Source organism: Muntiacus reevesi, chromosome 7 (genome assembly GCF_963930625.1).
Source record: "Muntiacus reevesi chromosome 7, mMunRee1.1, whole genome shotgun sequence".
Taxonomy (NCBI): Eukaryota; Metazoa; Chordata; class Mammalia; order Artiodactyla; family Cervidae; genus Muntiacus; species Muntiacus reevesi.
Genome location: NC_089255.1, coordinates 95,945,965 through 95,973,473, shown reverse-complemented (window position 1 = coordinate 95,973,473; position 27,509 = coordinate 95,945,965). Strand labels below are relative to the sequence as shown.

General features: G+C 40.5%; 1 protein-coding gene across 7 annotated transcripts in view; it reads right to left on the bottom strand.

The window, feature by feature from the left end:
* Nucleotides 1–1,569: 1,569 nt before the first annotated feature.
* Nucleotides 1,570–27,509, bottom strand: part of SPATA7 (spermatogenesis associated 7) — a 44,099-nt gene continuing 18,159 nt past the window's right edge. For 3 of the 7 annotated variants that reach the window (XM_065941794.1, XM_065941799.1, XM_065941798.1), the window contains exons 5-12: nt 25,613–25,740; nt 15,447–15,916; nt 12,969–13,035; nt 11,206–11,321; nt 9,129–9,182; nt 7,513–7,590; nt 4,229–4,286; nt 1,572–3,977 (exon numbers count right to left, since the gene is read on the bottom strand). In XM_065941794.1, coding sequence (XP_065797866.1) covers nt 3,423–3,977; nt 4,229–4,286; nt 7,513–7,590; nt 9,129–9,182; nt 11,206–11,321; nt 12,969–13,035; nt 15,447–15,916; nt 25,613–25,740 — 1,526 coding nt within the window. In that variant the 3' untranslated portion in view covers nt 1,572–3,422. Of the gene's footprint in view, nt 3,978–4,228; nt 4,287–7,512; nt 7,591–9,128; nt 9,183–11,205; nt 11,322–12,968; nt 13,036–15,446; nt 15,917–25,612; nt 25,741–27,509 lie in introns of all 7 variants that reach the window. The other 4 variants (XM_065941797.1, XM_065941800.1, XM_065941796.1 and 1 more) reach the window with 3 other exon arrangements.

The following is a 27,509-nucleotide window of genomic DNA, read 5'->3' as shown; positions in this document are numbered from 1 at the left end:
AGCTCCCCACGTGCTGCAGCCGATGCCCGAGTCCCCAGGGCAGGCTCCAGCCGCCCCCTGCCTCTCCAGGAGTCTCTCCAGACCGGCAGGAACGTCCAACCTAGACTGCATTTAGATTACTGCTTCCGCCCTAGGTTCTGGAATAGGAGATTTTGTGTGAGCCCTTTAAGAATGGGGTTCTATTGAGGACTGAATTTGAGACTCCTGAGAGCCAGCTATGCTGGCCTTCAAAGCGCAGACATTCTGGGCGTCCAGACGTGGAAGGTCTCACCCAGAGCAGGGGCACATCTGTCGGAGCAGCCGCTCACGGTTCCTGTGTCACATTCCCTCTGGGCGGTCGGCGCGGGCCCCAGGGGGCCCCAGAGGGGAGATGGTGGCAAGTGCAGGGGCGGAGAGAGGAGGGACCTATTTGGGAAGAAGCAGTGAAGACGCTGAGGATGCTTGGGTGAGCCTGGTGGGAGATGAATTGGGAGGAAAGACGCAAAGGGGCCTGTACCTTTTCTAGTTGGCAAGCGGAAACTCGGTGTGGCTTGTTTTTTAAAGACGGGAGTGACATGGTCTGTTACCTGTTCTGCAGTAACAGTAGCGGCCTGTGAATCTTTCTCCAGCGACCTGTTTAACTCCTTCCCGCCCTGCAGTGAAGGCTCTGTACTCGAGTCAGCACGTGAAAAGCAGAGGAAGGTTACAGTGACCAGCTTAATGTCACAGCTCATGAGGATCAGGCCTGAGCAGCTGGGCTCAAAACACTCATCAGTGACTCTGCAAATCAGAGGATGAGCTGTGGGCGAAGCGGAGGGAAAGAGAAATTAATATCCTATCTGGGACTAAGCCAGCATTTCCCAGACTTACCATCCCCTTCACCTTTACAGAACCTTGGCCATCTGAGAACCACTATCACTGCTTCTTTAAACCAGCTCATCTCTTTAAATCTTACAGGGAATCCTGAGGACAACAACAACAGAATACCCTAAAACGGATACAGTCAGGATGGGCCGTGGCCTCAGAAAAAAGAGGCTGTACCCAGAGTTGGAAGGTAGAGAAGACAGACGGGTCAGAGCAGGCAGGGAGCCTGGGGCGGGGCCCCAAGCGTGGAGACGCAGCAGGAAGGCCGCGGGCAAGCTCCAGCCCAGGAGGGAGATGGGGGCCGGCCTGGGCAAGGGCGCTCGGGCTTCGTGGTGGGAGGCTGGGGCTGGAGTGGGGGAGCCCGAGCCGGGACGGAGGGGGCACGTGTGAGTGACGGGCGACGGGCGACGCGGGCGGGCGCCGAGAGAGGGGACAGAGGGTGAGAGAGGGTTCAGGATGCGGGGCGGGGGTGTTGAAGGTGAAGCGAAAGGCGCTCAGCCGTGTCTCCTTGTGACCCCATGGACTACACAGTCCATGGGAGTCTCCAGGCCAGAATCCTGGAGTGGGCTGCCACGCCCGCCTCCAGGGGATCTTCCCCATCCAGGGATTGAACCCAGGTCTCCCTCATTGCAGGCGGATTCTTTACCAGCTGAGCCACCAGGGAAGCCCTTATACATACTTTGCGTAAGATATATTTATGCTGTAAGTATTTCAAAGAATGGCTTTTACATAATTCTTTATTTCAATATATATCTTTTTAATAGTAAGTTATGCAAATGCAGTCTTTTAGACTTACAATATTGAAATTTACTGTCTACATGATTTAGAAAATGGCTGATTTCTTGGATAAGACATAGCATATTTACAAGTCCGAAAGCCAAGTAAATCCCTTATTTCGGAATTTTGGCAGATCTTGGCGCAGTTTAGATTTTCCACAGTTGCCGGATCTGTACTTGCGTCTTTTGCTGTTGGGGGTGAGATAAGCACCCCACAGGCGAGAGCGGAGGGTCGGTGGGGCCGAGGGCAGATGGCGGCAGGGTGATCTGGGGCCGAGGACGCTGGGTACCCAGCCCGACTGTATTGCAGGCCGTCCCCGCGCCTGGGTTCTCAACAGTTTCCCATACTGGAGACTGTCATCCAGCCACCACCAGAAACCAGGTCTAATACCTCCAGTGACGCACACCGCCTTTTGGGAAACACTCGTGTGGGCAACAAAATGCTAAAAGCCTACATTAAAGAATGATACTTGCAGGAAATTGCTAAATTTCTAGAAGAACATTTGGGTTATCACCCATATTCTCATTCATCTTTTTATCCTCCGTGGTGCCCAGGCATGAAACCGTTCTGTAACAGTTACTCAGATATCTCCATGGCTGTGAGTGGTTGAAAAGACCTAAGTAGAGATGAGTCTGCTGAGACGTATCTGAATTCAGTTAGGGATCCCGTTCATAAAGTGTACAGGCAAGAGGAGGGTATCAGACTGGGCCTGGTAGAACGTTCATCTGCACAAGAAGGGTTGGCGTTTCAGACAGTCAATAGGCCATCCATGCTCACTGATAACCAGAAAGGCCTTGAGGCTTTAGAAACTGTAGGAGAGTGAGAGGAAAGAAGTTAAAGATACTGTTGTTCAGTTGCCAAGTTGTGTCTGACTCTCTTGTGACCCCGTGGACTGCAGCCCGCCAGGCTCCTCTGTCCACAGGATTCTCCAGGCACGAATGCTGGAGTGGGCTGCCGTTTCCGCCTCCAGGGGACCTTCCCGACCCAGGGGTGGAACCCAGGTCTCCTGCATCACAGGTGGATTCTTTACCAGCTGAGCCACCAGGGAAGCCCCAAGATGATAGCAGACAACGCTTCATGTTTTAGGGGCTACTCCAGATTTTCGGCCCTTCCCCCAGTGCCTGCAGTCACTTATGTCTAGGTAAAATCTGTCCGGACTTCAGAAACTGGTCCACAGACCCTAAGGGGTGCTGGGTGATTCTCACTTTCTCGCATTCACACCCTTGTATCCTGCCTCTTAATGTAGGCAGGACCTGTGACTTGTTTTTAACCAAAAGAATATGGCAAAGGTGATGGAAGTCACTCCTGTGACGCACCGCGTCATGACCATTTTCTGAGACTCCGTCATTCTCCCATTAGCCTCACAGAAGCAGGCGGCCACGCTGTGAGTGGCCTGCGGAGAGGGCCACGCAGCAGGGAGCGGTGGACAGCCTCCAGTGGGCACGGTCAGCAGGAAACGGAAGCCTTCAAACCGAAAGCTACATGGAAAGACATCCTGCCAACCACCTAACAAGGTCTGGAGGCAGAAGTTACCCCCGTGGCCCTGCCGAGCCCCGGCTTGTAGATGTGTGAGGCCAAAAGCAGAGAGGACCCGCCTAAGCTGTGCCTGGACTCTGGATCCACAGAAACTGCGATAAATAATACATGTGTGTTGTTTTAAGCTGCTAAATTTATAGTAATTTATTATACAACATAGAAGACAAATACAGAACTCTTAACATATAAAAGTAAAAAAAAAGTAAAAGGAATAGTGAATGACTGGCCATTTGGGATATTTATTAGTGAAGCTCAGACAGTCAAGATCAGTCCTCAATGCTCATTTCCATGATCCTCAGGGTTGGCCCTTCCAGCTCCGGGCGGTCTGTGACCCCGCACAGCTGCGCAGACGGCACGAGCTCCGAGCTGAGGCAGCACAGCTCTGTGGACGTCTCGGCCTTCTCAGCATCGCTGTCGCCTTCGATGACGCTCACGGAGGTCTCCTGATCTAGTAAGCTGTCTGACATGCTTGCATTTTTCTCATCCCAGGCTGAAGTTCCAAGATTTGTTTCCTCATTCACCTGTTGAATGATAACCCCTTCTGAATACTTTGATTTGTAGATCGGGAGGAAAAATTCATTCGAAGAGACTATCTCATTCTCTTCCTTTGGTATAGTCAATAACATATTCAAAGCTTTTTGGTATTCCTGACGTTCCTGTTGAATGATTAAATCTTGTTCACTTTTATATTCATTTTGTTCTGAATTCTCAGCCGTTTCAACATCACGTAAATGCAACGTATCCATGACGTCTAATGAGTTTTCCTTGGGTGTGCAGCCTAAGTCCACCTTTAAGACATGTAGCAGCTGGCGCATTTTTTCCTGGAATTAAAAAAATACAAGAATAATTATATTAATTAGGCTAGTAAAGCGGAATTCTTTTTGCTGCAGTGCTGCTCACCTCAGCGGGATTAATACTAGTTCTTCCTCATTCTGCTTCTATCTCCCCTTTCCCCACAGACACAAAAAGTGCAAGGGAAAAAAGTGCCTGCTTTTAATGCATTCTCTGAGAGTAAGGCAAAACGTGAAAATTCTTTCTGTATTAGAATTTTTCTTATGAAGTTAAGACAAACCTCCTCCAAATGATGTTTATTTTGTTTTATATGTCTCTCAAACAGTTGTTCCAGAAACCTACAAATGACAAATAAAAATGTTAATGATCTCAAAATCAGAAAACTGACTAAATACAGAGAGTCATGCAATAACTAAAGTACTAAAGGTTGGAAAATCTGTTTTAGATTTCCTTTTTTCTTTCCAAAGATACACACTATAACCCTTCTCTGTTCTCTCAAGCTCTCCATGTGAAAGCTGGTGTGACTTCTCCTGTGTGTAGGTTCTGTTAACAGCTGCCAGTGTCTCTTCTGAGAGGCTGCACAGTACTTACATTTCTGTGAAATAAGCTGCTTTACATGAGGCTGTAGCCCGCCCCCACTAAAGAGCTCTGTATCGTTTTTCTCTCCCACAAACACCAAAAGCCTCCCCTCCTCCCCTTCTGTCACATACACTCATCCTCCAGAAGCAAACTCTGAAGAAAACTCTCCTGTAAAGCGTTACTTTACAACGTTTCCTAAATTATACTTGAAAAGATACTCCACTCAGGGTAAACCGACATAGTAAGTTAAAGTTATCACTTATTAAGTACCACGAAGTAATAGGCATTTGTGCTGGACACATGATAATCATTCTCTCTCTAACCATGACCGATGCATGTCCTACTCTCTGCGACCCCACGGACTGTAGTGTAAACCGACATAAACCGACATAGTAAGTTAAAGTTATCACTTATTAAGTACCACGAAGTAATAGGCATTTGTGCTGGACACATGATAATCATTCTCTCTCTAACCATGACCGATGCATGTCCTACTCTCTGCGACCCCACGGACTGCAGCGTAAACCGACATAAACCGACATAGTAAGTTAAAGTTATCACTTATTAAGTACCACGAAGTAATAGGCATTTGTGCTGGACACGTGATAATCATTCTCTCTCTAACCATGACCGATGCATGTCCTACTCTCTGTGACCCCAGGGACTGTAGCCCACCAGGCTCCTCTGTCCACGGGATTCTCCGGGCAAGGAGACTGGAGTGGGTTGCCATGCCTCCTCCGGCGGGTCTTGCTAACCCAGGGATAGAACCCTTGCGTCTTGCGTCTCCTGCATTGCCAAGTGGGTTCTTAACCACTAGCGCCCCCCTGGGAAGCCAATACTGGCAGAGAAAGGTATTAGAAAACCCGTTTTAAAGATGAGAGAACAGTATGTCTAGGACGAAGATTTCCTTTCCCCCCAAGGTCACAAGCCATTAAGAGAATTTAACCCAGATGTGTCTGGCTCCAGGCACGTTCTCTCACCTATACCGGCCTTGTCTAGCTGCCACAGGAGTGTGTCAACTGGTTTTTTGAAAACTACTCATTTGTTACCATTTGTTACTATCAATGAAGTTATGTGACAATCTTAGATTTAATTGTTCTCAATTATTTTGAAATTTTTAAAAAGCCCAAGAAATCTGTATTCCATATTTTACAACTATCATTGATGTTTACTGGGTACTTTCCTATGCATACATATTTCTTTATGAAAACTGGGATTAAATAATACTGTTTTGATATCTATACTGTTTTCTAATCAGTTGTATTATTTTGAACATCTTTATATATCAATAAATTTACTTCTGCAGCATCATTTAAAATATCTGAACAGACCTTACTATTACAAACATTCTAAGATTTATTCAACTGAACCTTTACTATTCAATATGCAGGTTGATTCCATTTTATTGTGCTACTATAAAAATTGTCACAGTAAAAAGCCTTATAATTTAAATGAAAAATGTGAGTTTTAATTTAAGAGCATAAATATGTATTTTTCATGTCAACTTTGTTTTGGCTTCTAATCTTTTACTTTTTCGATTTATGGTTGGAGGCAGTGTTTTTGTTCTGGTGGTGGTAAAAAAAAACAAAATTATGTAACATAAAATTTACCATGTTAACCAATTTTAAAATTTACAGTTCAGTAGTAGTATGTATATTCACGTTGTTAAATAGAAACAACTTATTAAAAATGTCTGCACTTGAGATACTACTATGACAGGGAAGGCACGTGGCATATATACAGTAGCGTCTTCTGACACATTTCAGAGAGTTTTATATAAGTGAATTTCAGCTAAATAAAGTTCAAGCTGGTCCAGGACAACAGGTTCCTTAAGGTGTATAGTACCAAGACGGTTGTACAAACTTCCCCTTGGACTCGCTGTGTGCAAACCTAGTCCTAAACTTGTCCTCACTGTTACTAGTAACAGTCATAACAAAAAAAGCCTGCTTTCGATCTTCATGACAGTTTCAGATAGTAAAAAGAGATGATGGAATTTTGCAAAGCAGCAGCAAAAATTTAGTGTGCTAGCCTATTATAAACTAAAAGATATAGTATTTTTGTCTTTTCTCTGTTGGAATTTTTACATGTATGATAATGTCATCTGTGAATAAAGACAGTTTTATGGTTTTCTTTCAAATGTGGATACCATTTCTTTCTCTTTGTGATAACTTTTTTGAAATTGAGGTATAGTTGATCTACAACATTTTATTAAGGAATACAACATTATGATTTGTTATTTGTATATACTGCAAAATAATCACAGTAAGTCTAGTGACCATCTGTCACCACTACATGGTTAGAGAATAATTTTTTTTCTTGTAATGAGAACTTTTAAGATCTATTCTTCTAGCAGCTTTCAAATATATGCTGTGGTGTTGTTAATGACAGTTGTCAATGCTGCACATTATATCCCCATAATCTGATGAGTTTGTAACTACAGGTCTGGACCTCTGACTCCCTTCGACCGTTTTGCCCCATTCCCCCATGCCCAGCACCCCACCTCTGGCAATCTGCTCTTTGTATTTAAGCGATACAGCAGTATTTAGATGAATAAAATCTCTATTCTCTTCTCTATCTCCCCTCTGAGCCTGCCTTAGAGGATGAATTGGGCTTAGTCGCTCAGTCGTGTCTGACTCTTTGTGACCCCATGGACGGTAGCCCACCAGGCTCTTCTGTTCATGGGATTCTCCAGGCCAGGAAACTGGAGTGGGTTGCCATGCCCTCCTCCAGGGGATCTTTCCAACTCAGGGATGGAACCCAGGTCTCCACAGTGCAGGTGGATTCTTTACTGTCTGAGCCACCAGGAATCCCCTGGAAGAGCATGAATTAAATGTTCTTTATAATTTATGTCAATTATAAGAATATGGTCCCCTAAGAAAGCAATATAATTTTCATATCCTAATATCTGAAAATAAATAAAATTAACACCAAACCAAGTTTTAAATGTACAGCTCAATGACCACAATACAATTAAAAAAATCTAACCTGTTTGAAAATAAACCAAGTTTCAAAATTTCATCTGTTACATCTTCAATGAAACTCAGATACAACAGTTCTTCTTCACTGTGAAGGCAAAGTGATATACAGCATAAAAATTACTGCTTATTAAAAAAAAAATTACTGCTTATTTACGCTGAAAATTAGAAGATGCGAAAGTACCTATACTGAAATATCTGTACTATTACAAACGCACTTCCATCTCACATTATCAAGAGGAACACTGTAAAACAAACATATGTCTACCTTCTCAAATTATGCAAGGATATATGCTAAAGATGAGAAAGTATTCCCTAATAGAGAGTAAAATTTCATAGATGTCTGCAACGCTGATCAGGCAGTAAAAAAGCAGCAGGGATTAAGTAAAACAGAAAGCAACCAGGGAAAGGGGCGAGAGGGTGACTTCGGGGTGACCCTGTGGGGGCACGTCGTGTTCCTGTCAAGCATTTCAAACGTCCTCGGGCTCCTGACCAGGTCCAGCCACAGAGGCGCGAGTCCCTCTGTGAGGCAGAAGGGAAAGAGGAAGGTCACCCAGAGAAGCAGGAACCTCGACGACGAAATCCTCTCCTGCTCTGAGGAGAGCATCTGGTTCCAAGGTAGAGAAATCTATTGGGCAGAAAAAACTATTTTTTTTTCTTGACAAGTTCGTAAATAAGGAAAAATATTCTAGTAGAAAAAATCTGTGTACATAAAGATAGTGGTAATTTTTAATTACTTGGGCACATTTCTCTGTTGCACTCTGAGTTATACTTTAGTAGCTATTACAGGAAAAGTAGGGCACTGTTACAAGTTTGACCTTCATTAGCTAAAAATCAGTGAGTTGACAGAAAATGTAAACAGCAAGTGGCCCACCAGGATCCTCTGTCCACGGCATCCTCCAGGCAGGAATCCTGAAGTGGGTTGCCATTTCCTTCTCCAGGGCATCTCCCCATCCCAGGGATGGAAACCATGTCTCCTGGGGCAGGTGGATTCTTTACCACTGAGCCATCAGCGAAGCCTAAAACTACTTCAGTTACTGACTATGTAAATATAAGGGGAAGAGTTAATTAGCAGACCAAGCAGAAGATTACCACATAAAAATTATGCCTTCAAACCAATTCACAGGCAGCAAATTTGAGAACAAATGAAACTCTATAAAAATAGATTGCTTTCCCTGAAAAAATGCAGTCCAACTAAAACAACTTTCAAACTCAGAAGTATAATATCTGTAAAAAAAACTGGTGAGGTTAAAAAAGCCCAAGAATGGTATCCTGAGCTACCAAAAGGCTGCATTTCTCTAAAACTCATCTTCATTATTTTTATTTATAAAAACTATGGGTACTAATTATAAAAAATAACCAAGTATTATTAATCTAGGGACCAATTCCATTAGACATAAAAATGAAGTGATTAACAATTATTTCAGATATTTCTGGATAATATTATCAATAATATTAATAAGAATCATTAATAATTCTCTCAAATTTAGTGTGTACTATATGACCAAACCCCAAAGCTGGTTGTAAAGAAAAATTCATGTTCAATCTTCACTTATTTAATAAAAATTTGTGAGCCTTAATTCTTCATTTCCACTAAGCAAAATGAGGCAGTCAAAGAGATCTTACTCAGAATACGCTTTTCTCCCTGAAGGAGGCTGCAGCGAATATTGACATACTGCCCTGGAAAGAGAAAATTAGAATATCTGAACAAAGCAATGATCGGCATACAGTAATACATTAGTAATAAACAGGTTTCAGAATTTCAAAGCACTTGTCACATTCATTATCTTTATCTAATCTTTAGGATAACCCTGTCAAGTATATTGGGAAGATATTACTGTTCTCACTAAACAAATCACCAAGGGGCAGAAAGGCTAAGTAACCTGCTACGGTCATGTGTTAGTAAGTAGCAAAGACAGATGTTTTAAACTAGTCTTCTAATTACAAATGCGTAACCCTTTTAAAAATTGTACTATGAAACTTATCCTGTAAAAAGGATAATCAGTTTGAATAAGGCTAAAATATAAATGATGTTGGAAACATTTGGAAACATTTTCCTATGGGAAAAAACTATAACCTGGCCATTATGATAAATTCTGTTATTATTCAGTTATATCATCATTAGTTAATTCCAAGCTTTCTATTCACAGGTATATTCAATTATAGTACTTTACTTCTTTGAAGCGCCAAAGAATTGATGCTTTCGAACTGTGGTGTTGGAGAAGACTCTTGAGAGTCCCTTGGACTGCAAGGAGATCCAACCAGTCCATCCTAAAGGAAATCAGTCCTGAATATTCATTGGAAGGACTGATGCTGAAGCTGAAACTTCAATACTTCAACCATCTAATGTGAAGAACTGACTCACTGGGAAAGACCCTGATGCTGGGAAAGACTGAAGGCAGAAGGGGACGACAGGATGAGACAGTTGGATAGCACCCCTGACTCAGTGGACATGAGTTTGAGTAAACTCCAGGAGGTGGTGATGGACAGGGAGGCCTGGCGTACTGCAGTCCATGGAGTTGCAAAGAGTCGGACACGACTGAGCGACTGAACTGACTTGACTAGATGACTTATCGCTTTCTTAAGTTCATTGTTTATATTCATTGCAGACTGGCTCAACTGAGGAGAGCTAAAGCATCAGGAATTTCTAGACAGAGCAGTTAGCAATAACCCGCCTTTCCTCTCCCCCAACCCCCGGCAGAGCCTTGACAGGTGAGCTGTCCCAAGGAAAGGCCCAAGGGAAGGCCTGGGCCCTGAGGGACTGCGTGCGTTTGCTTCCTGTTTGCTATAGGATGTCTTTGACTCTTTTTTTAAAAAACCATTTACTTTTTTTTATTTATTATTTTCCTAGTTTCTGGCTTTGCTCTAGTTGTCAAGAGCGAGGGCTGCCCCCGCGGCAGCGCGCAGGCCCCTGGCGGCGGTGGCCTCTCCCGCTGCGGGGCGCGGGCCTGGGCCTGCGGGCGTCTGGAGCTGTGGCTCCGGCTCCAGAGCACAGGCTCCACGGCTGTTCCACGCGGGCCTAGCTGCTCCCTGGCAGTAGGGTCCTGCCGGAGCAGGGACGGAACCCGCGTCTCCTGCACTGGCAGGCAGGTTCTTCACCACTGCTCCGTGAGGGACGCCTCTAGGAGGTCTCCGTCTTGATCTCTGAGTCCTTTTTTCCCTTCTGCCACCGTCACCTCATAGTCAAACTCTGACACTGGAAATGCATCTGACAGTTAAAGCTATCAGAGGCATTTTTAGCTTCTATACGACCTACAACCTATCATTTTTATTTACGGGCCGTTTTCCATAATTGTTAAACATGATGAGTCATTTGAAAAAATAGTGCCTCCTCTACAAAGCATATGATGAGGACTCAAATCACAAATGATGAGTCCTTAAGTGGTAAGGTCCTCCAGTACTATCTATGCCGTGTAAACTGGTGAGCACCGTCGCTGCAGGATCTGTCTTGGGGAAAATTCTTTCTCAGGTGAATAGTGATGGCAAATAGTACAAAAGCCAGGGTCCCCTTTCCCTTTAGTGAGGAATTAGCAAAATGAATCCATCTGAACTTTTATAGTGACTACCTACTTTGTAATATTTCCTTAGTAAAACTGAACAGCATAATACCAAACTAGACTGGAGTGCATGTAGATGAACCAGTACTCATGCTGCTCGCAGTCTGTCACACAGGAAAGTGGCTAGATATAAAGCGTTGAAATACCTTGACGAGGAACACTGGAGGGCACCGTCTTTAACCTTGTCCCACGGTAACTCAGGCCCTTGTAAAGGTAAAGGGGTTATTCTTCCTTTGGTACCATAGGACACACAACTAGATGCCTGGAGATGCAATGAGAGGAATAAATCTTTATTTTGCTCCCAACATACGTTACGAAAGACGAGCTAAAGCAAAGCATCAAATTTCAAAAAATATTTGATGAAAGAGAGTGGAGATACCCAGCAGAAAAAAGTAACTGATGCCTTTAGGACAAAGGATATTTTAGAATTCATTTTTCATAAAATCAAGATTTTTTTCTTAAATTTATTTAAAGATAAAAAATTTCTTATACTTTAATGAGGAATATTTTAAATAGTATTAAATACCATATATATATATAAAGAGAAAACAAAATAAATCTGCCAGTTTTACGTTAACTTGAGAGTAAATATCCTATTATTCAGAAACTCAAAAGAGCCCATCTGTTTCAAATGTTATCCAACATGTAAAAGCAGTGGCAGCTCTGGCACTCTGAACAGTATTAACAAACTTCTACTTTTACGGAACCCTGACGAGGGGCCACAGACTGTGCCAAGCATTTCCTTATCAGATGTGACCTTTATAACGCTGATTTATGTGTAGTGCCTGACAATGTTAGAAGTGCTTCTGAATGTTGGTCTCTCTACTGCAGCTAATGCTCAAGCAGATGCTGGTGGTACTGATTATAGAGTAAGGGAGCATGCCATTTTCTTACAGGGTTACAGATAAACCTTTGGAGTACAATGTCATAAAAATGAACTTCTGCTTTAGTCTATTTAGTTATCTATGGAGGTAACCCTCTTCCTAGATCTCAAGTTAGCCATAGCCATCATTTACTGAGTCCAGGTCAGACTAGGTATTTTACCTGCAACACTTACTCCTTCCAATGATCCTGAATATTAAAAGTACAATTTTCTAGATGTGGTAACTCAGCTCTCAGAGGAACTGATCTGTCCTTGGGCCTTAAGTGGCGGAACCCTATGTCACACAGCTATTAATGGCTGAGATGCAAACCCACAATCCTTTACCCACTTTCAGAAGGAAGCAGAAAAGCTGAGTGTGCTTATATTTTATTCTTCTATCCCTGAGTCTGAGATTTTAATAAACAAAGCATTTTCACAAACAATAACTTGAAAATTAGGATATAAGTGTATGATTAACAAATGCATGATTAATAAAAAGTTTATCTCAAAGTCAGACTTAAAGTTGTAACAGTTTAAAAGAAATGATTGCTAAATATTCAAAATACAAACACTAAAAAAGATTTTTATGATCTAGAAAAAAGAGCAAGCACAGGAGAATAACATCCATCTATTTTTATATATTATCAGTGGCAATTCTTCAAAAAAAAAAATAGGCATAGAAACTAAACTTTTGCACAATTTCTTCTGGCTCCTTTAGTGATTTGAGTCTGCATCTTTGAGAAGAATTTAAGGTATTAAAAAAAAAAAGAATTTAAGATATTTTATTCATCCATCCATTCAGCCAGCCAACCAACCATCTAGAAAACACATTAACAACAAATGACTTACCAGATAGGGCAGGATCCATCCGGCCACTCATGGAGAGCTATAACCAATTGTAAATAGGCAATACTTCTGCATACTGGTTATACCACAGGCAAAAAGTGTCACCAAGAGATTATTCTTCACAGTCCAAAGAGCTACATATATTCAATTAAGGCAGCTATAATTCTAACGTGTAACACAAAGGGGTCTCATTTTTATTACCTGCCTTATGTTCATTTCTGAATCTGTGGCGTTCTTGATCTCAACTGTCTCAAAATCAGATTTAAAGCTGTAACGTTTTAAAAGAAATTATTGTTAAACCTTCAAGATACAAACACTGTGAAAACAAGCTTTACTATCTAGGGAAAAAAAAATTCAAACATGAGAGAGATTTCTAATGATACAACTGGGAAATAGATATGGTTTGGATCACATATGCCTCTTGTTCCTTTTTTCAAATAGCAGCTAGATTTCAGTTGGATAGAAGGGAGCTAGGGAAATGGAAACTATTATCTTGAAAAAGCTGTCAAAAACATAATCAGAAAAGTATGTTATTGGGTTGGCCAAAAAGTTCATTCAGGTTTTTCTCTAAGATGGTATGGAAAACTTGAATGAACCTTTTGGCCAACCCAATATATTAGCTACCCAATATAGTAGGTTGGTACAAAAGTAATTTCAGTTTTTGCATTGTTGAGATTTGCCATTTGATACTGGAATACATTCTTAAATAAATGTGGTTGTTACATATCCTTTTAGTGTACATACTTTGCTTTATGTTTTTTTGCCTGTGACTTTTACTTGCTATTTATTTTATATGTACACTATGGAAGTGATGTTGGACAAAAAAGCAAATTTGAGTGATTTTCTTATTCAAGTTCAAAATGGGTTGTAAAGCAGTGGAGACAGCTCACAAAATCAACAATGCACTTCGCCCAGGAACTGATAACGCATGTGAAGTGCAGTGGTGGTTCAGGAAGTTCTGCAAAGGAGACAGAGCCTTGAGGATGAGGAGTGGAGTGGCAGCCATCAGAAGCTGACAATGTCCAACTAGGAGCCATCACTGAAGCTGATCCTCTTACAACTACTCGAGAAGATGCCGAAGAACTCAGTGCTGACCGTTCTATGGTTGTTCAGCATTTAAAGCAAATTAGAAAGGTGAAAAAGCTTGAGTGGGTGCATCCTAAGCTGACTGCAAATCAAAAACATCATTTTGACACGTCGTCTTCTCTTATTCTACACAACAGTGAGCCATTTCTCAATCGGACTGTGAGATGCAACGAAAAGTGGATTTTATGTAACAACCAGAGATGACCAGCTCAGTGGTTGGACAGAGAAGAAGCTCCAAAGCATTTCCCAAAGCCAAATTTGCACCAAAAAAACATCATGGTCACTGTCTGGGGGTCTGCTGCCGGTCTGATCCACTACAGCTTTCTGAGTCCTGGTGAAAACATTTACATCTAAGAAGTATGCTCAGCAAACCAACGAACTGCACGGAAAACTGCAACACCTGCAGTTCTTCTCTGGGACAACGCCCAACTGCACGTTGCACAACCAACGCTTCAAAAGTTGAATGAATCGGGCTACAAAGTTCTGCCTCAGTCGCCATGTTCATCTGACCTCTTGCCAACTGACTACCACTTCTTTAAGCAACCTGACAATTTTTCACAAGGAAAAATCTTCCACAGCCAGCAGGAGGCAGAAAATGTGTTCCAAGAGGTCATTGAATCCTGAGGCATGGATTTTTAGGCTATAGGTATAAACAAACTTATTTCTCATTGGCAAAAATGTGTTGATTGCAACGGTTTCTATTTTGATCTATAAAGATGTGTATGAGCCTAGTTATGGTGATTTAAAATTCAAGGTCTGAAACCACAATTACTTTGGTAGCAACCTAACATTTGCTTTCATCATCTCCTCTTCACTTGAAAATTCTACCATTAGATTTAATTTCTTAATCTTTAAATGTATACAAACTGATCTTGCTATATTTTTTATATTTACCCAGATAAAAAGTTACTAGTCATAAATTGTTTTTTACTTTTAAAAATAATTAAAACCTAGTACCAAATAAGTATTCATTTATATAACACTAGGAAAAACAATCACAATCTGCTGACACTCAATACTTAACAAGATTTGCTTCTTTCTTTACTCATTTGGCAACTTTTAATGAATACTCATTGTGTGCCAGGTACTACTGTATATGAAAATATTACCGAGGCAAATTATAGTTAATTTCCCGAAATTATCCCAATTGTCTACATTACACCTGAGGACCCGTTGCTGAGTGCCGGCAGCCAAGGGGACACGGCGGCAGTTAGAGAACGGCTTTTTCTCCCCGCACGTAGTCCACTGTTTTGCCATTTCTAACTTAAATCAATGAACATATTTACACAAGTGCTGTTTGATGAGATATTTTAAGGATTCCCTGGAAGCATATTTAAAAACACACAAAAGTTTTAGTACCACGTCTGAAACAATAAATTAAAATACATAACATTCATGTTTATAAAGAGCTTGACAAGTTTAATAGCTATTTATCTTTTTTAACAATTACTCTGATAGTTCTAATGATTCATGCAGAAGGAAACGCTACATTAATCGTGGAGCCTGGCACAGCAGGTACATGGTAAAACATAAGGAATATTATTTAATTTCTACCACATCTTAAAGGATCTACTATAGGTTACTGTGTGATACCTGCTTAATTCAGTCTGAGTTTCAGCTTCTATCCGCCGATCTGTACAATTCTTTTTTCTTTTGGCAGGTGTATAATATCGATACTGTGACAGGAAAGATTTGGCTTCTGTTTTTAAAGTGCGTGGGGTGAATGGCAAATGTCTGTTAGAAAAGTGTTCAGAATGTTTGTCTAAAAGGTCCCCATTGGGTGCTTTTGAAATTACTAACTGAAACTTCTGGGAACTGGGGAATGTGCCCCCGGGCCCTCTGCCGTAGGAGGTTCCAGAGGATGGTTTCTTGGACCCCAAGGCAGCGTAATCCATGCTGGACACGGAGCCGCTGGAGTTCTTCTCAGTACAATTTGCGAGGACCTTCTGAGACTTAGGGAGGCTGAGTCTCTCGGAAGAAGTTACTGGTGACTGTGTAAAAGATGGAAATTCATTCACTTCTTCGATTAATAAGCCGTTTTCATTCTGTGGTTCTCCTGAAGGCTAAGAACATTTGGTTTAACAGTGATCAATCACATTTACAAATTCAGATAATTGGCAATCTCCTGATTACACATCAAAAAATGTAGAGCCTCAGGGCTACATCCTGCAAATATAATGCCTATGTTCCTGAAAATTCGTACATGAAGTTATATTCATTTTTTAATTATTTATATATAAAAATATCATTTTAAACCTAAGTAACAGCAATCATTTTTCTTTCTGAAACTAAAAAGTGGTTACCAACACTCGTGGACTCGAACTCGCGTCCTGAGGCGGCGGGTCTTCAGTCGCTCAGTCGTGTCCGACCCTCTGTGACCCCATGGACTGCAGCACGCCTGGCTCCCCTCTCCTCCACTCAAACTCACGTCCATCGGGTTGGTCCAACCGTCTCAGCCTCTGCGGCCCTCTCCTCAGTTTCACCCGAGTTTCTAAATCAACTCTGAGCACTAACGCTCTCAACCACAGCTGGAGGCAACATCTGCCCCTTCCTGCCTTGTCATCAGGGTCATCTTCAGTGCCAGCAGCTCCTCTGTGACTTAAACGCTTTGAAGGGATGAAAAGGTACTTCTCACAATGTATGGAGCTCTGGTTCAAGTAATGGATATTTTAAACACAATTAAGAAAGATTTATGCCAGAAAAAGTTCACACATGTTTCTTTCTCAACTTCCCACGAGGGGGCAAAGCTCTGAAAGGGGAGGCATTGGGCTGCTTTTCCTTCCTGGTTTAACTTAACAAGCATTTTTAATTGAAGTAGAGTTGATTCACAATGTTGAGTTAATTTCTGATGTACAGCAACTGACTCGGTCACACACACACATCATGGTTTATCACAGGATAGCGAGTATAGTTCCCTCCCCCAATACAGTAGACCCCTGTTTATTCATTCTGTATGGAACAGTTTCTATCTGCTCACCCCAAAGTCCGAGTTCATCTCTCCCCCACCTGCCCTCCGCCTCGGGAACCACACGTCTGTTCTTTACGTCTGTGAGTCTCGTTTCTGTTTCACAGACAGGTTCATCTGTACCATATTTTAGATTCCACGTGTAAGTGATATCTTATGGTATTCAAAATCCTGAAAGATGATGCTGTGAAAGTGCTGCACTCAATATGCCAGCAAATCTGGAAAAGCAGTGCCCACAGGATTGGGAAAGGTCAGTTTTCATTCCAATCCCAAAGAAAGGCAATGCCAAAGAATATTCAGATTACTGCACAACTGCACCCATCTCACACGCTAGCAAAGTAATGCTCAAAATTCTCCAAGCCAGGCTTCAACAGTATGTGAGTCGAGAACTTCCAGATATTCAAGCTGGATTTAGAAAAGGCAAAGGAACCAGAGATCAAATTGCCAACATCTGTTGGATCATCAAAAAAGCAAGAGAGTTCCAGAGAAGCATCTACTTTACTACTAAGCCAAAGCCTTTGTGTGGATCACAACAGACTGTGGGAAATTCTTAAAAGAAATGGGAATACCACACCACCTGACCTGCCTCCTGAGAAATCTATATGCAGGTCAAGAAGCAACAGTTAGAACTGGACATGGAACAACAGACTGGTTCCAAAAAGGGAAAGGAGTACGTCAAGGCTGTATATTGTCACCCTGCTTATTTAACTTATATGCGGAGTACATCATGTGAAATGCCAGGCTGGGCTGGATGAAGCACAAGGTGGAATCACGACTGCCGGGAGAAATATCAATAACCTCAGATACGCAGATGACACCAACCTTATGGCAGAAAGCGAAGAAGAACTAAAGAGCCTCTCGATGAAACTGAAAGAGGAGAGTGAAGAAGCTAGCTTAAAAACACAACAACTAAGATCATGGCATCCCGTCCCATCACTTCATGGCAAATAGAGGGGAGAACGATGCAAACAGTGAGTGACTTTCTTTTCTTGGGCTCCAAAATCACTGCAGATGGTGACTGCAGCCATGAAATTAAAAAACGCCTGTTCCTTGGAAGAAAAGCTATGACCAACCCAGACAGCATATTAAAAAGCAGAGATATTACTTTGCCAACAAAGGTCTGTCTAGTCAAAGCTGTGGTTTTTCCAGTAGTCATGTATGGATGTGAGAGTTGGACTATAAAGAAAGCTGAGCACCGAAGAATTGATGCTTTTAAATTGTGGTGTTGGAGAAGACTCTTGAGAGTCCACTGGACTGCACGGAGAGCCAACCAGTCAATCCTAAAGGAAACCAGTCCTGATTATTCTTTGGAAAGACTGATGCTGAAGTTGAAACTCCAATCCTTTGGCTACCTGATGTGAAGAACTGACTTACTATAAAAGACCCTGGTGCTGGGAAAGATTGAAGGCGGGAGGAGAAGGGGACGACAGAGGACGAGATGGTTGGATGGCATCACCGACTCGATGGACATGAGTTCGAGCATGCTCCGGAGTTGGTGAGGGACAGGGAAGCCTGGTGTACTTCAGTCCATGGGGTCCCAAAAAGTTGGACACGATTGAACTGAACTGAACTGATGGTATCTGTCTTTCTCTTTCTGACTTACTTCTCACTCCATCTTTGTTGCTGCAAATGGCATTATTTCATTTTTTATGGCTCAGTAGTATTACATTGTATATATGTATGCTTTAACTTTGGAAGAACTATTTCTAGAGTGGATTCATAAGGTTTAAGAGTATTGATAATATTTTATTCTTTTTCAGACAAAATGGCCAAGAAATTTTGTCTATAACTCCAGACTGTATGGATACCTGTGTACCTTTAACAGAACTCTGAGACACTTCATTAAATGGTACAGGGGAAGTTACATGGAAGTTAAACTGAGGTGAAAAAGGCTAGGATTTATCCAATTGTATCTGTCCTACAAGCTCATGAGGAGGAAAATAAGAGGAAGACATGCTGAACGAGGAGGAGCTGAGTGCTTTCAATGCACAAGACACTGTCATTGCTCGTGAGCAGAAGTAAGCGGAGTAATAACTTCCATCACTTACTACTATGGATGGCGTACAAACTGTGTGCAAGGTTCTGTTCCAGTTAATTTACATATACAACTCCTTTAATCACTGCATCAACTTCGGGGTGGTGGCACAGTTATTACCTCTGCTTCACAGATGAAGAACCGAGGTGCAGGGTCTCACAGATGTGAACTCGTCCCATTGTATCATACTATTTTACAGACTCGTTTGAAAATTATTCATTTTTCATACCTCCAGGAATCTTAAACTGATTTCAACTCCTTTCATGGTAGTGAACAAGTCAGCTAACTCAAGTATTGCTCTGCCTCGTAAGGAAGCTGCAGATAACTAGATATTGTGATTACAGCCTAAAATAGGGCAGATCTGCCTATTTCCCTTCCAAGTGCTTTCTAACTCTATCCAAATATATGGCAAAATGACTCAAAGCAACAAAGTGTTCTGGCGTTAAATTGTGAGTTACTAGGGCACTATTTAGTTAACGACTTTAATATGCAGTTGTAAAAAGTGTTACCAAACTAGGTTCACACTGCAGCTTATATATCAGAGGAGTCTGAATCCCTGGAAAGCAATTTATAGTTTGATCTGAAAAGTCTTTTAGGGCTATTAAATAATAATCACAGGAATTAATTACACGTGGGGAACAGTACAAACTGAGATCATAGCAGGCAGAGATGCATAAAGCATCAGACTGTCTATAAGAAAATTCTTATCAGTAATGGCTATTTAATAAACAAAATGAAACATTGAAGTCTTTAAAGATAGAAATATACTCTCATGTGCCTGAAATGGGCTGGGAAAATTGCTCTTGAATCAACTGAAGGCATGAAACTTTCTGTATCTTTATATCTTATAATCCCTACCATGTATCCTTCCTTGTCTTTTCTTGGAAACCAGTAGAACACAGTGTAAAATCAACTATTATCAATCTGCTTTTTTCAGATTATATAATTTTTAGCTGTGAATAGCAGAAAGCTCGGATATAATTTTCACAGAAAATGTGCAACACACTGGTAAATTCACCGAAATTAAAATAGCAAATCACTGTAAAGTTTTAAAATCAGAAAAGGACTCATCAATTTTATGTCAATGGGAAAAAATTCTGGTGATAATCTGACCACTGTCACTTTCTAGTTTACTGCAATTTGTTATAAACTGTTTCTGTGATTTAAGAATTTATATAAAGTGATCATCATTGAAAGTTTACAGAAACATGTTTTTATGTCAAGAATACCTATCCAATTTTATAATCACAGAACAACTGAGTATTAAAACAATCTTTTTCAGGGATAATGTCAGAAAAAATGGTATACAGACATGTAAAACAGTTTTAAAACAGGTTTTAAAACAGTTTTAAAACAGTTAAGGAACCAATTCAAGTGTAGAACAGGATGGGTACAATTTATTTAAAAATTTGATTACACTTATTTTGCAAAAAGCTTCAAATTGTACTTTATAAGACAAGCCAAGAGCTTCTCATTTTTGTTGTTTTATAGTGCTTTTAAAATACACTTATTTAAGAACATAATCACATTCATATATTCAACTAATCTTAGCAGCACACAGTATGTGCCACACCAGTGATGTGAATGAATGGTGAGTATCTGTGTGTAGGGGACAGGGTGCAGACCTAAGTGTCTGAGGTGACAGCACGTGAGTCAAAATGTGAGAGAAAAAAAGTAGCCCATATTAAGAGTGTGGGAAATTAAAGAAAAGGTTTTTGATTACTTGATCTCATGTATATAAACAGCTAGGATGTCCACAGGCTAAAGTTACCACTTTCTTTTTAATTGTAGCAAACTTTTCAGTAAATGCAGAATATAACCACAGGCATCTGTTACCCATAAAACCCATCCAATTATCAAAATATTATGCCTCAAATGATAATTTTAATTTAAAGGTACCTAAACATTTACCAAGTTTTATAAAAATGTAAGTGAACTACAAATTACTATGAAGTCTAAATGGAGTAAAAAATATTCCTATATAAAAGAAAAATAAACTTTTTTGAGAAAAAAATTATAGGGTTACAATGACTAAAGGAAAAATGAATGAAAAAGTCCTACATTTACAGACTTAATTATATATTTTGTTTTCAACAAGTCCCATTCTTACCTCAAAATATAATTATCAATTGATATTCAAAATGCTAGATAACAGAAACGCACTTAAAATTTTCAGTTTAAAAATAGTCACTAAAAATGAAAATACACTCATGAGTCAAATACTGATGCACATCCTCCCAGTCGGTGCAGGGTAGAGCAGGCTTACTCTAAAGGAAGCAGCTCTACTTCTGGTCCTTTCAATCCGTGTAGCAGCCCTGGGGGCTCTTCACCGTAGTTACAGCTTTCCTGATGACTCCCACATCTGTTTTCAGCCCACACCTCTTTCTTGCCACAGATACTTCTGTCCAACTCTCTACTGAATATATTAGATGTTCCAAAGGCATCTCAAATCAAGCAGGTCCAAACAAGTAAACTCATACTTTATATTACCTGCCTCCCCCAACCCCCCCCCCCAAAAAAAAACCCCTGCACTTTGTCCTGTTATTCTTTCAGTGAATGATCACCATCCTCCCCGTTGCCCAAACCAGAAACCTGGGAACTCTGTAATTCCTGCCTCTTGCTTTTCATCGCGTCAGTCACCAAGTCCTGGGGATTCTACTTTACATTCCTTGTGCTCCTTCTGCTGTCTTAAGTACCATGTCTTAATCATTTCTTCCCCACACTGCAGTGAGTGAAAGTCACTCAGTCATGTCCAACTCTTTGCAGCCCACCAGGCTCCTCCGTCCATGGGACTCTCCAGGCAAGAACCCTGGAGTGGGTAGCCATGCCCTTCTCCAGGGCATCTTCCCAACCCAGGGACTGAACCTGGGCTTCCTGCAGTGCAGGCAGATTCTTTACTATTTGAGGCTTAGGGAAGCCCTCCCCATACCGCAAACTGTCACAAAATGAGTCAGTGTGATGACATAACTTCCCAACTAAGAGCTGGTCTCTGATCCACACTCCTCACGTAAAAAGGACCCAAGTTCACTACTAATTTACAAGTGCTCTTACTCACTCCCCCTGCCTGCTGACATGTCACACCCTCATGTACAATGCCAAGAGCTGGAGTTAAGAAACGCACTCGGTACCTAGGAAGGGCAGCTGTGACTGGCTTTACCACGGCGAAGCTCTTACTAGGGGACAGGAAGCAAAGCCCAGGGCCTCACGCAGACCGTCTAGGAGGCTATGCTCACAAAGCTGGGGTCCTCTCAACAGCTACACCCCAAGCAGTGACGTGCAGGCAAACCTGCCCATCTCAACACTGAAACCATACGCTGCTTCCACACAAGACTGCAGCCTAAATCTGCAATACCCAGATGGTCCACAGAAACCGTAAACCAAGACAAATGACTCGGTTTTTCCCAACACCTAAACTGCAGTGGGATAACAAGATGAGAGGGAGAGAGATGAAAAGAAATTTATCCATTAGTTGAAATTATTTAGATGCCAATCCTAACAAACTAAAAAGAAAGAGACAATGGGGAAATCTGAACAGTGGATATTTGATGATATCAAGGAATTATTAATTTAAAGGCACAATAATGGTATGGTGGTCCTTCAGATACATATAGAAATATTTATAGATTAAAAAATATATATATATCTGGCATTTGCATCAAAATAATCTGGGAAGGAGGCAGTGAATGAGGTTACATGTGAAGTAAGTTTGGCACTGAACTGATCATGGCTGCACTTCGGGGACAAGAACAGTGGGTTCATTACACCACTGTCTTTACAGATGCTAAAATCTTCAAAATTAAAAAGTTTAAAGAGACCGTCCCATACACACAAAGATTTTCAGTTTCAGCTGAGAAATGGTAAAAAAAACATAGCTCTCACTGTTTCAACAAGAAAAAAGCTGGACACCTTGCAAATTAATAATTTTTCTTGAACTAATGAGAGAAACAAGGTCACAGAGCAAACAACTAGCCTGAACTCCAGGGTGAGTAGGCACCCGCAGGGAGAAACAGGACCAGAGCAAGTGCTTATCTGCGACGGAAGCTGCTGAATGGCACACAAGCTGGTAAGATTCCGCTAGACGTCTTCAGCTAATTGCTAAGACTGAGTGTAGACTAGTGTAGGTGTATGAAGCCTCTGAGACTTGGGGAGTCTGTACTTGCTTGCAAGCCTTTTCCTCTAGGAACCACACCAAAAGCTCTCAGGGAGGAGCGGAAAGAGTTCCTTTCTCTTGTTTCTTTGACGCAGCTAGGAGAGGGGAACAGCAACCACCACAAATTATCCCAGACCTATTTCCTCTTTCTTTTGGTCACAGGGGGAAATTTGCTTCACTTTACAATTAACAACTATGGAAGTAATAGCCCGTCACCTCTGCCACATGCCATGGGTTAGAAGCAAGTTACAGGTCCTGTCTACATGCAAGAGGAGGGGATAGTTTAAAGGTAGGCGTCACTGTGGGGCTCAGAATTCTGCCTACTACCATGGGTCAAACAGAAAGTACACAACACAATAAGAAGGAAGAAATAAAAATATATGAAGCACATCACTTTAAAGAACAAAAATTATCAGTGAATAATCTGACCCACCTAGACTATTAGGATTAAAATATGAAGAAAGATATACAAAGGAATACCAATGAAATGAAGGCTAGTTTAATCATATTACTATCAGAAAACACTTCAATATTAACATTAAAAGCATCAAGGTAAAGAAATGCAAAGCATAGTGACAACAGGTCTGATTCACCAATAAAATATATCATCAAGTCTCTATGCAGGCTCCCCTGGCGGTTCAGTGGTACAGAACCTGCTTGCCAATGCAGAAGATGTGGGTTCGATCCCTGGGTTGGGAAGACACCCTGGATAAGGAAATGGCAACCTGCTCTAGTGTTCCTGCCTGGGAAAGCCCAGGGAGAGATGAGCCTGCTGGGCTACAGTCCATGGTTTTGCAAGAGAGTCCGACATGACCTAGCAACTAAACAAGAACAAGTCTGTCTGGATGTAATTATACAGACTGAAAATATATAAAGCAAAAATTGCTAGTGCTAATTTTTTGAGAAATACCTAAATACATAATCATAACAGACTAATCAGACAAAAAAATCAATAAGATTTGAACATCTAAATTATATAAAACTTAATCTAATGAATACACTATATATTAAAAACTTCACAGAGTTATAAAACATATTTTCTTTTCAAACACATAATGATAGTGCATTAAAAAAAACCTCTCCACCTATTGGGACATAAAACAAGTCTCAACAGATTTCAAGAAATGAGTATCACACAGATGTTCCCTGATCAACATATAATTAGGCTAGCAATCTGTAGCAAAGAGAAAACCAGGAGAAAAAATAGACACAGAGATTAAGGAATACTTCTAAAACACAACGAGTTAAAGAAAAAATTATAATGGAAGCTATAAAATACTTTGAATTAAACGGCAATAAAAATACCACATATCAAAACTTGAGGAATGCAGCTAAAGTAGTACTCGGAGAAAAATACATAGCCTTAAAATGTTCATACTATAGAAGTGAGGCTGAAAATAAGCTAAACAAAAGCAGAAAAAATACTGCAACATAAACTCAATGAAAGCCAAAAGAGGAGAATAAGGAAAAGCATTTACATTACTAAACTAGAAAGCAAATTATCAAAGGATCAACAGAGTAAAAAATACGCCCTTAAAAAGATTAATAATACTGACAAATCTCTGGTGAGAATAATAAAGAAAGGAAGAAAGAAGGCAAAAATAAACAATATTAAGACACCAAGAAATAATACATATTCAAGAGAGATTATGATATGATTTAAGAGATTATGAGCAAGACTATGCTAAGGATTTGAAAAGTTAGATGAAATGGACAACTTTCTCCATATGTACAACTTATGAAAATAGTTCTATAATGATTTCAAAAATTGAATCGGTCAAAAATCTCACAAAGAAAACTCTAGGCCCAAATAATTTTAATGTTGGAATCCACCAAATTCAAGGAACAAATAATTGCAAACTTACATAAACTACTCTAGAGCATGGAAACAGAGGAAGTAGCACCCAGTTTATTTTAGGAGGCTAGCAAAACCTGACATAGTAGAAAAAGGGAAAATGACAAGTCAATATCAATAATGGACACAGATGCTAAAATCTTAAACAAAATGTTAGCAACTATATTTAGTAATGTGTTAAAAAAGGTAATATATCATGACAAAGCTATATTTATACTAGGGATGCAAAACTGATTTAACATTAGAAACTCAATTTTAATTCACTATTATTTGAAATACATTAAAAAGAAAAACTGTACCATCATTTCAAAAAATGCAGAAAAAGCATCTGATAAAATTAACATATATTCATGAGAAAGGAAGAAAATTCTCTAAGCAGTGAGGAACTGAAAAGAGCTTCCTTAATCAGATGATAAAGGGTATCACAAAAAATCTAAAGCAGTGGTCAGCACACTATACCCCCTACAGATCAAATCTGGCCCACCGTCTCTTTCTGTTAATAAAGGCTTGCTGAACAAAGCAACATCCGCTCATTTCAGTGCTGTCCACGGCTGCTCTCAGCCATAGACACATGGGGCACGACAGCTGCAACAGCGACAGTGCAGCCTGGAAAGCCTGAAACATTTACCATCTGACTGTTCACAGGAAGGTCACCAATTCTGACCTATAGTAAACATGATCAAAAACTCAGGTTGTACCATCAATGAAGTATCTTAGAAACATTTACTTTGAAAAGGTAAAAATACTATCTTACCTTTTGTAGAGTGTTAAGTAATGATTTGGAATGACTTTTAGAATGCGCTGTGGTCTTAGTAAATTTCAACTGCCTTCCACACCTTGCTAATTCCTTTTTGAGTTTCTCTCTTCGTTGTTGGTCTGCATCTGAGGGGAAAAAATTCTTTTGAAATACAGAGTAAAACAGAAAAATTAATTTTTTGATGATTGAAGACTAAGAGTACTTTTTTTCTTGCTAAAAATGTTTACACTACTGATATGTAAATAAAAATCCACATGGTTTTCTGAAACTTCAAATGGATTAACTATTTAAGGAGCACAAACAAGATATGACAAACTGATTAAGCCTAAGGGCTCAGGGGAACAACTGCTGGCAGATATAGGGACACAAAGGTTAGAAATGCAGAGTTTGAATTAACTCATACACTCCCCTACAAATGAAATATTATTGTCAATACTATCATATGCTATAAAAATTTAAGTTTTATATGACAAAAATGACATGAAATTTTAAAATATTATTTTTAATTAGGATAACTGACTTCCATTTTTCTTAACTGCTATTCATTTGAAAATACAAACCAAAAAAGTGCTTTCACATTTTAGTGTGCTTTAAGTCAGGTACTGAGTCATTTTCAAAGACTGAAAACAGCGAAATGAAAGCTAGTCCAGTTTCAGAATTAAAAAGAAGGCGAGGGACTTTCTTGGTGGCACTGTGGATAACGACTGACCTGCCAGCACAGGGGACATGGGTTCGAGCCCCGGGCCGGGAGGATTCCATCACAGAGCAACTAAGCCTGTGCATCACAGCCACTGAGCCTGTGCTCTAGAGCCCGCGAACTCTAACTACTGAGCCCATGAGCCCACCCACTGAAGCCCACGGGCCTAGAGCCCGGGCTCTACAACAAGAGAAGCCGCCACAATGAGAAGCCTGCGCTCAGCAACAAAGAGTAGCCTCTGTTCGCTGCAACTGAAGAGTCTGCACAAAGCAATGAAGACCCAGTGCAGCCCAAAACAAAAAATCTAAGAAGGCTAACCATAAATTAAATGACTTGTATTTTCATGTAAAATTTTAAATTTAACATATGCTTTTTAATTGGAATGTATCTCAACTTGATGGGCAAGATAATTTCAAGTTTCAAATGACCCCGATTTGGGGGAAAAATGGGACAAAACATTTGAAAAGACCTTTACTAAAGATACATTTAATACAAATGGCCAATAAGCATATAAAAATGCTCTACATCATTAATCATGAGGAAAATGCAATTAAAATCACAAGATACCACTTCACACTCATTAAAATGGCTATTAATCAAAAGAGGAGTCAATAACGTGTTAGCAAGGATATGGAGTAACTGAAATCCTAATATGTCAGAGGCAAGAATGTAAAACGGTATGGTCACTTCAGAAAACAGTTTGGGAGTCTCTTAAAAAGTAAATGTAATTTTATGAGATGACTTAGCAATTCCATTCTCAGGTGTATACTCAAGAGAAATGAAACTTTACGTCCAAACAAAAGACTTGTACATGAATGTTCACAGCAGCGCTATTCATCATGGTCAAAACACAAGCAGCGAAAGTGTCAATCAACTGATAAATAGATGTGTAGGGCAAGAGAACAGATGAGTGGCTTTCAAGGCTGGGAGTGGGATGAGGAAGCAGCTGCAAAGCTACCATTTTGGGGATCTTCTTAAGATGATGAAAATATTCTAAAACTGGTTTGTAGTGATGACTGCACAATTTTGTGAACTTAGTAAAAATCCACGAATTCTATGGTGTGAAAATTATTTGTCAATAAAACTGCTATAAAAGGTAAAGTCTTTCTTGGAACTCCCCTGGTGGTCCAATGGTTAAGGTTCTGCCTGCCGAGGCAGACGACCCGGGTTCAGTCTCCGGCCCAGGAAGGTTCCACA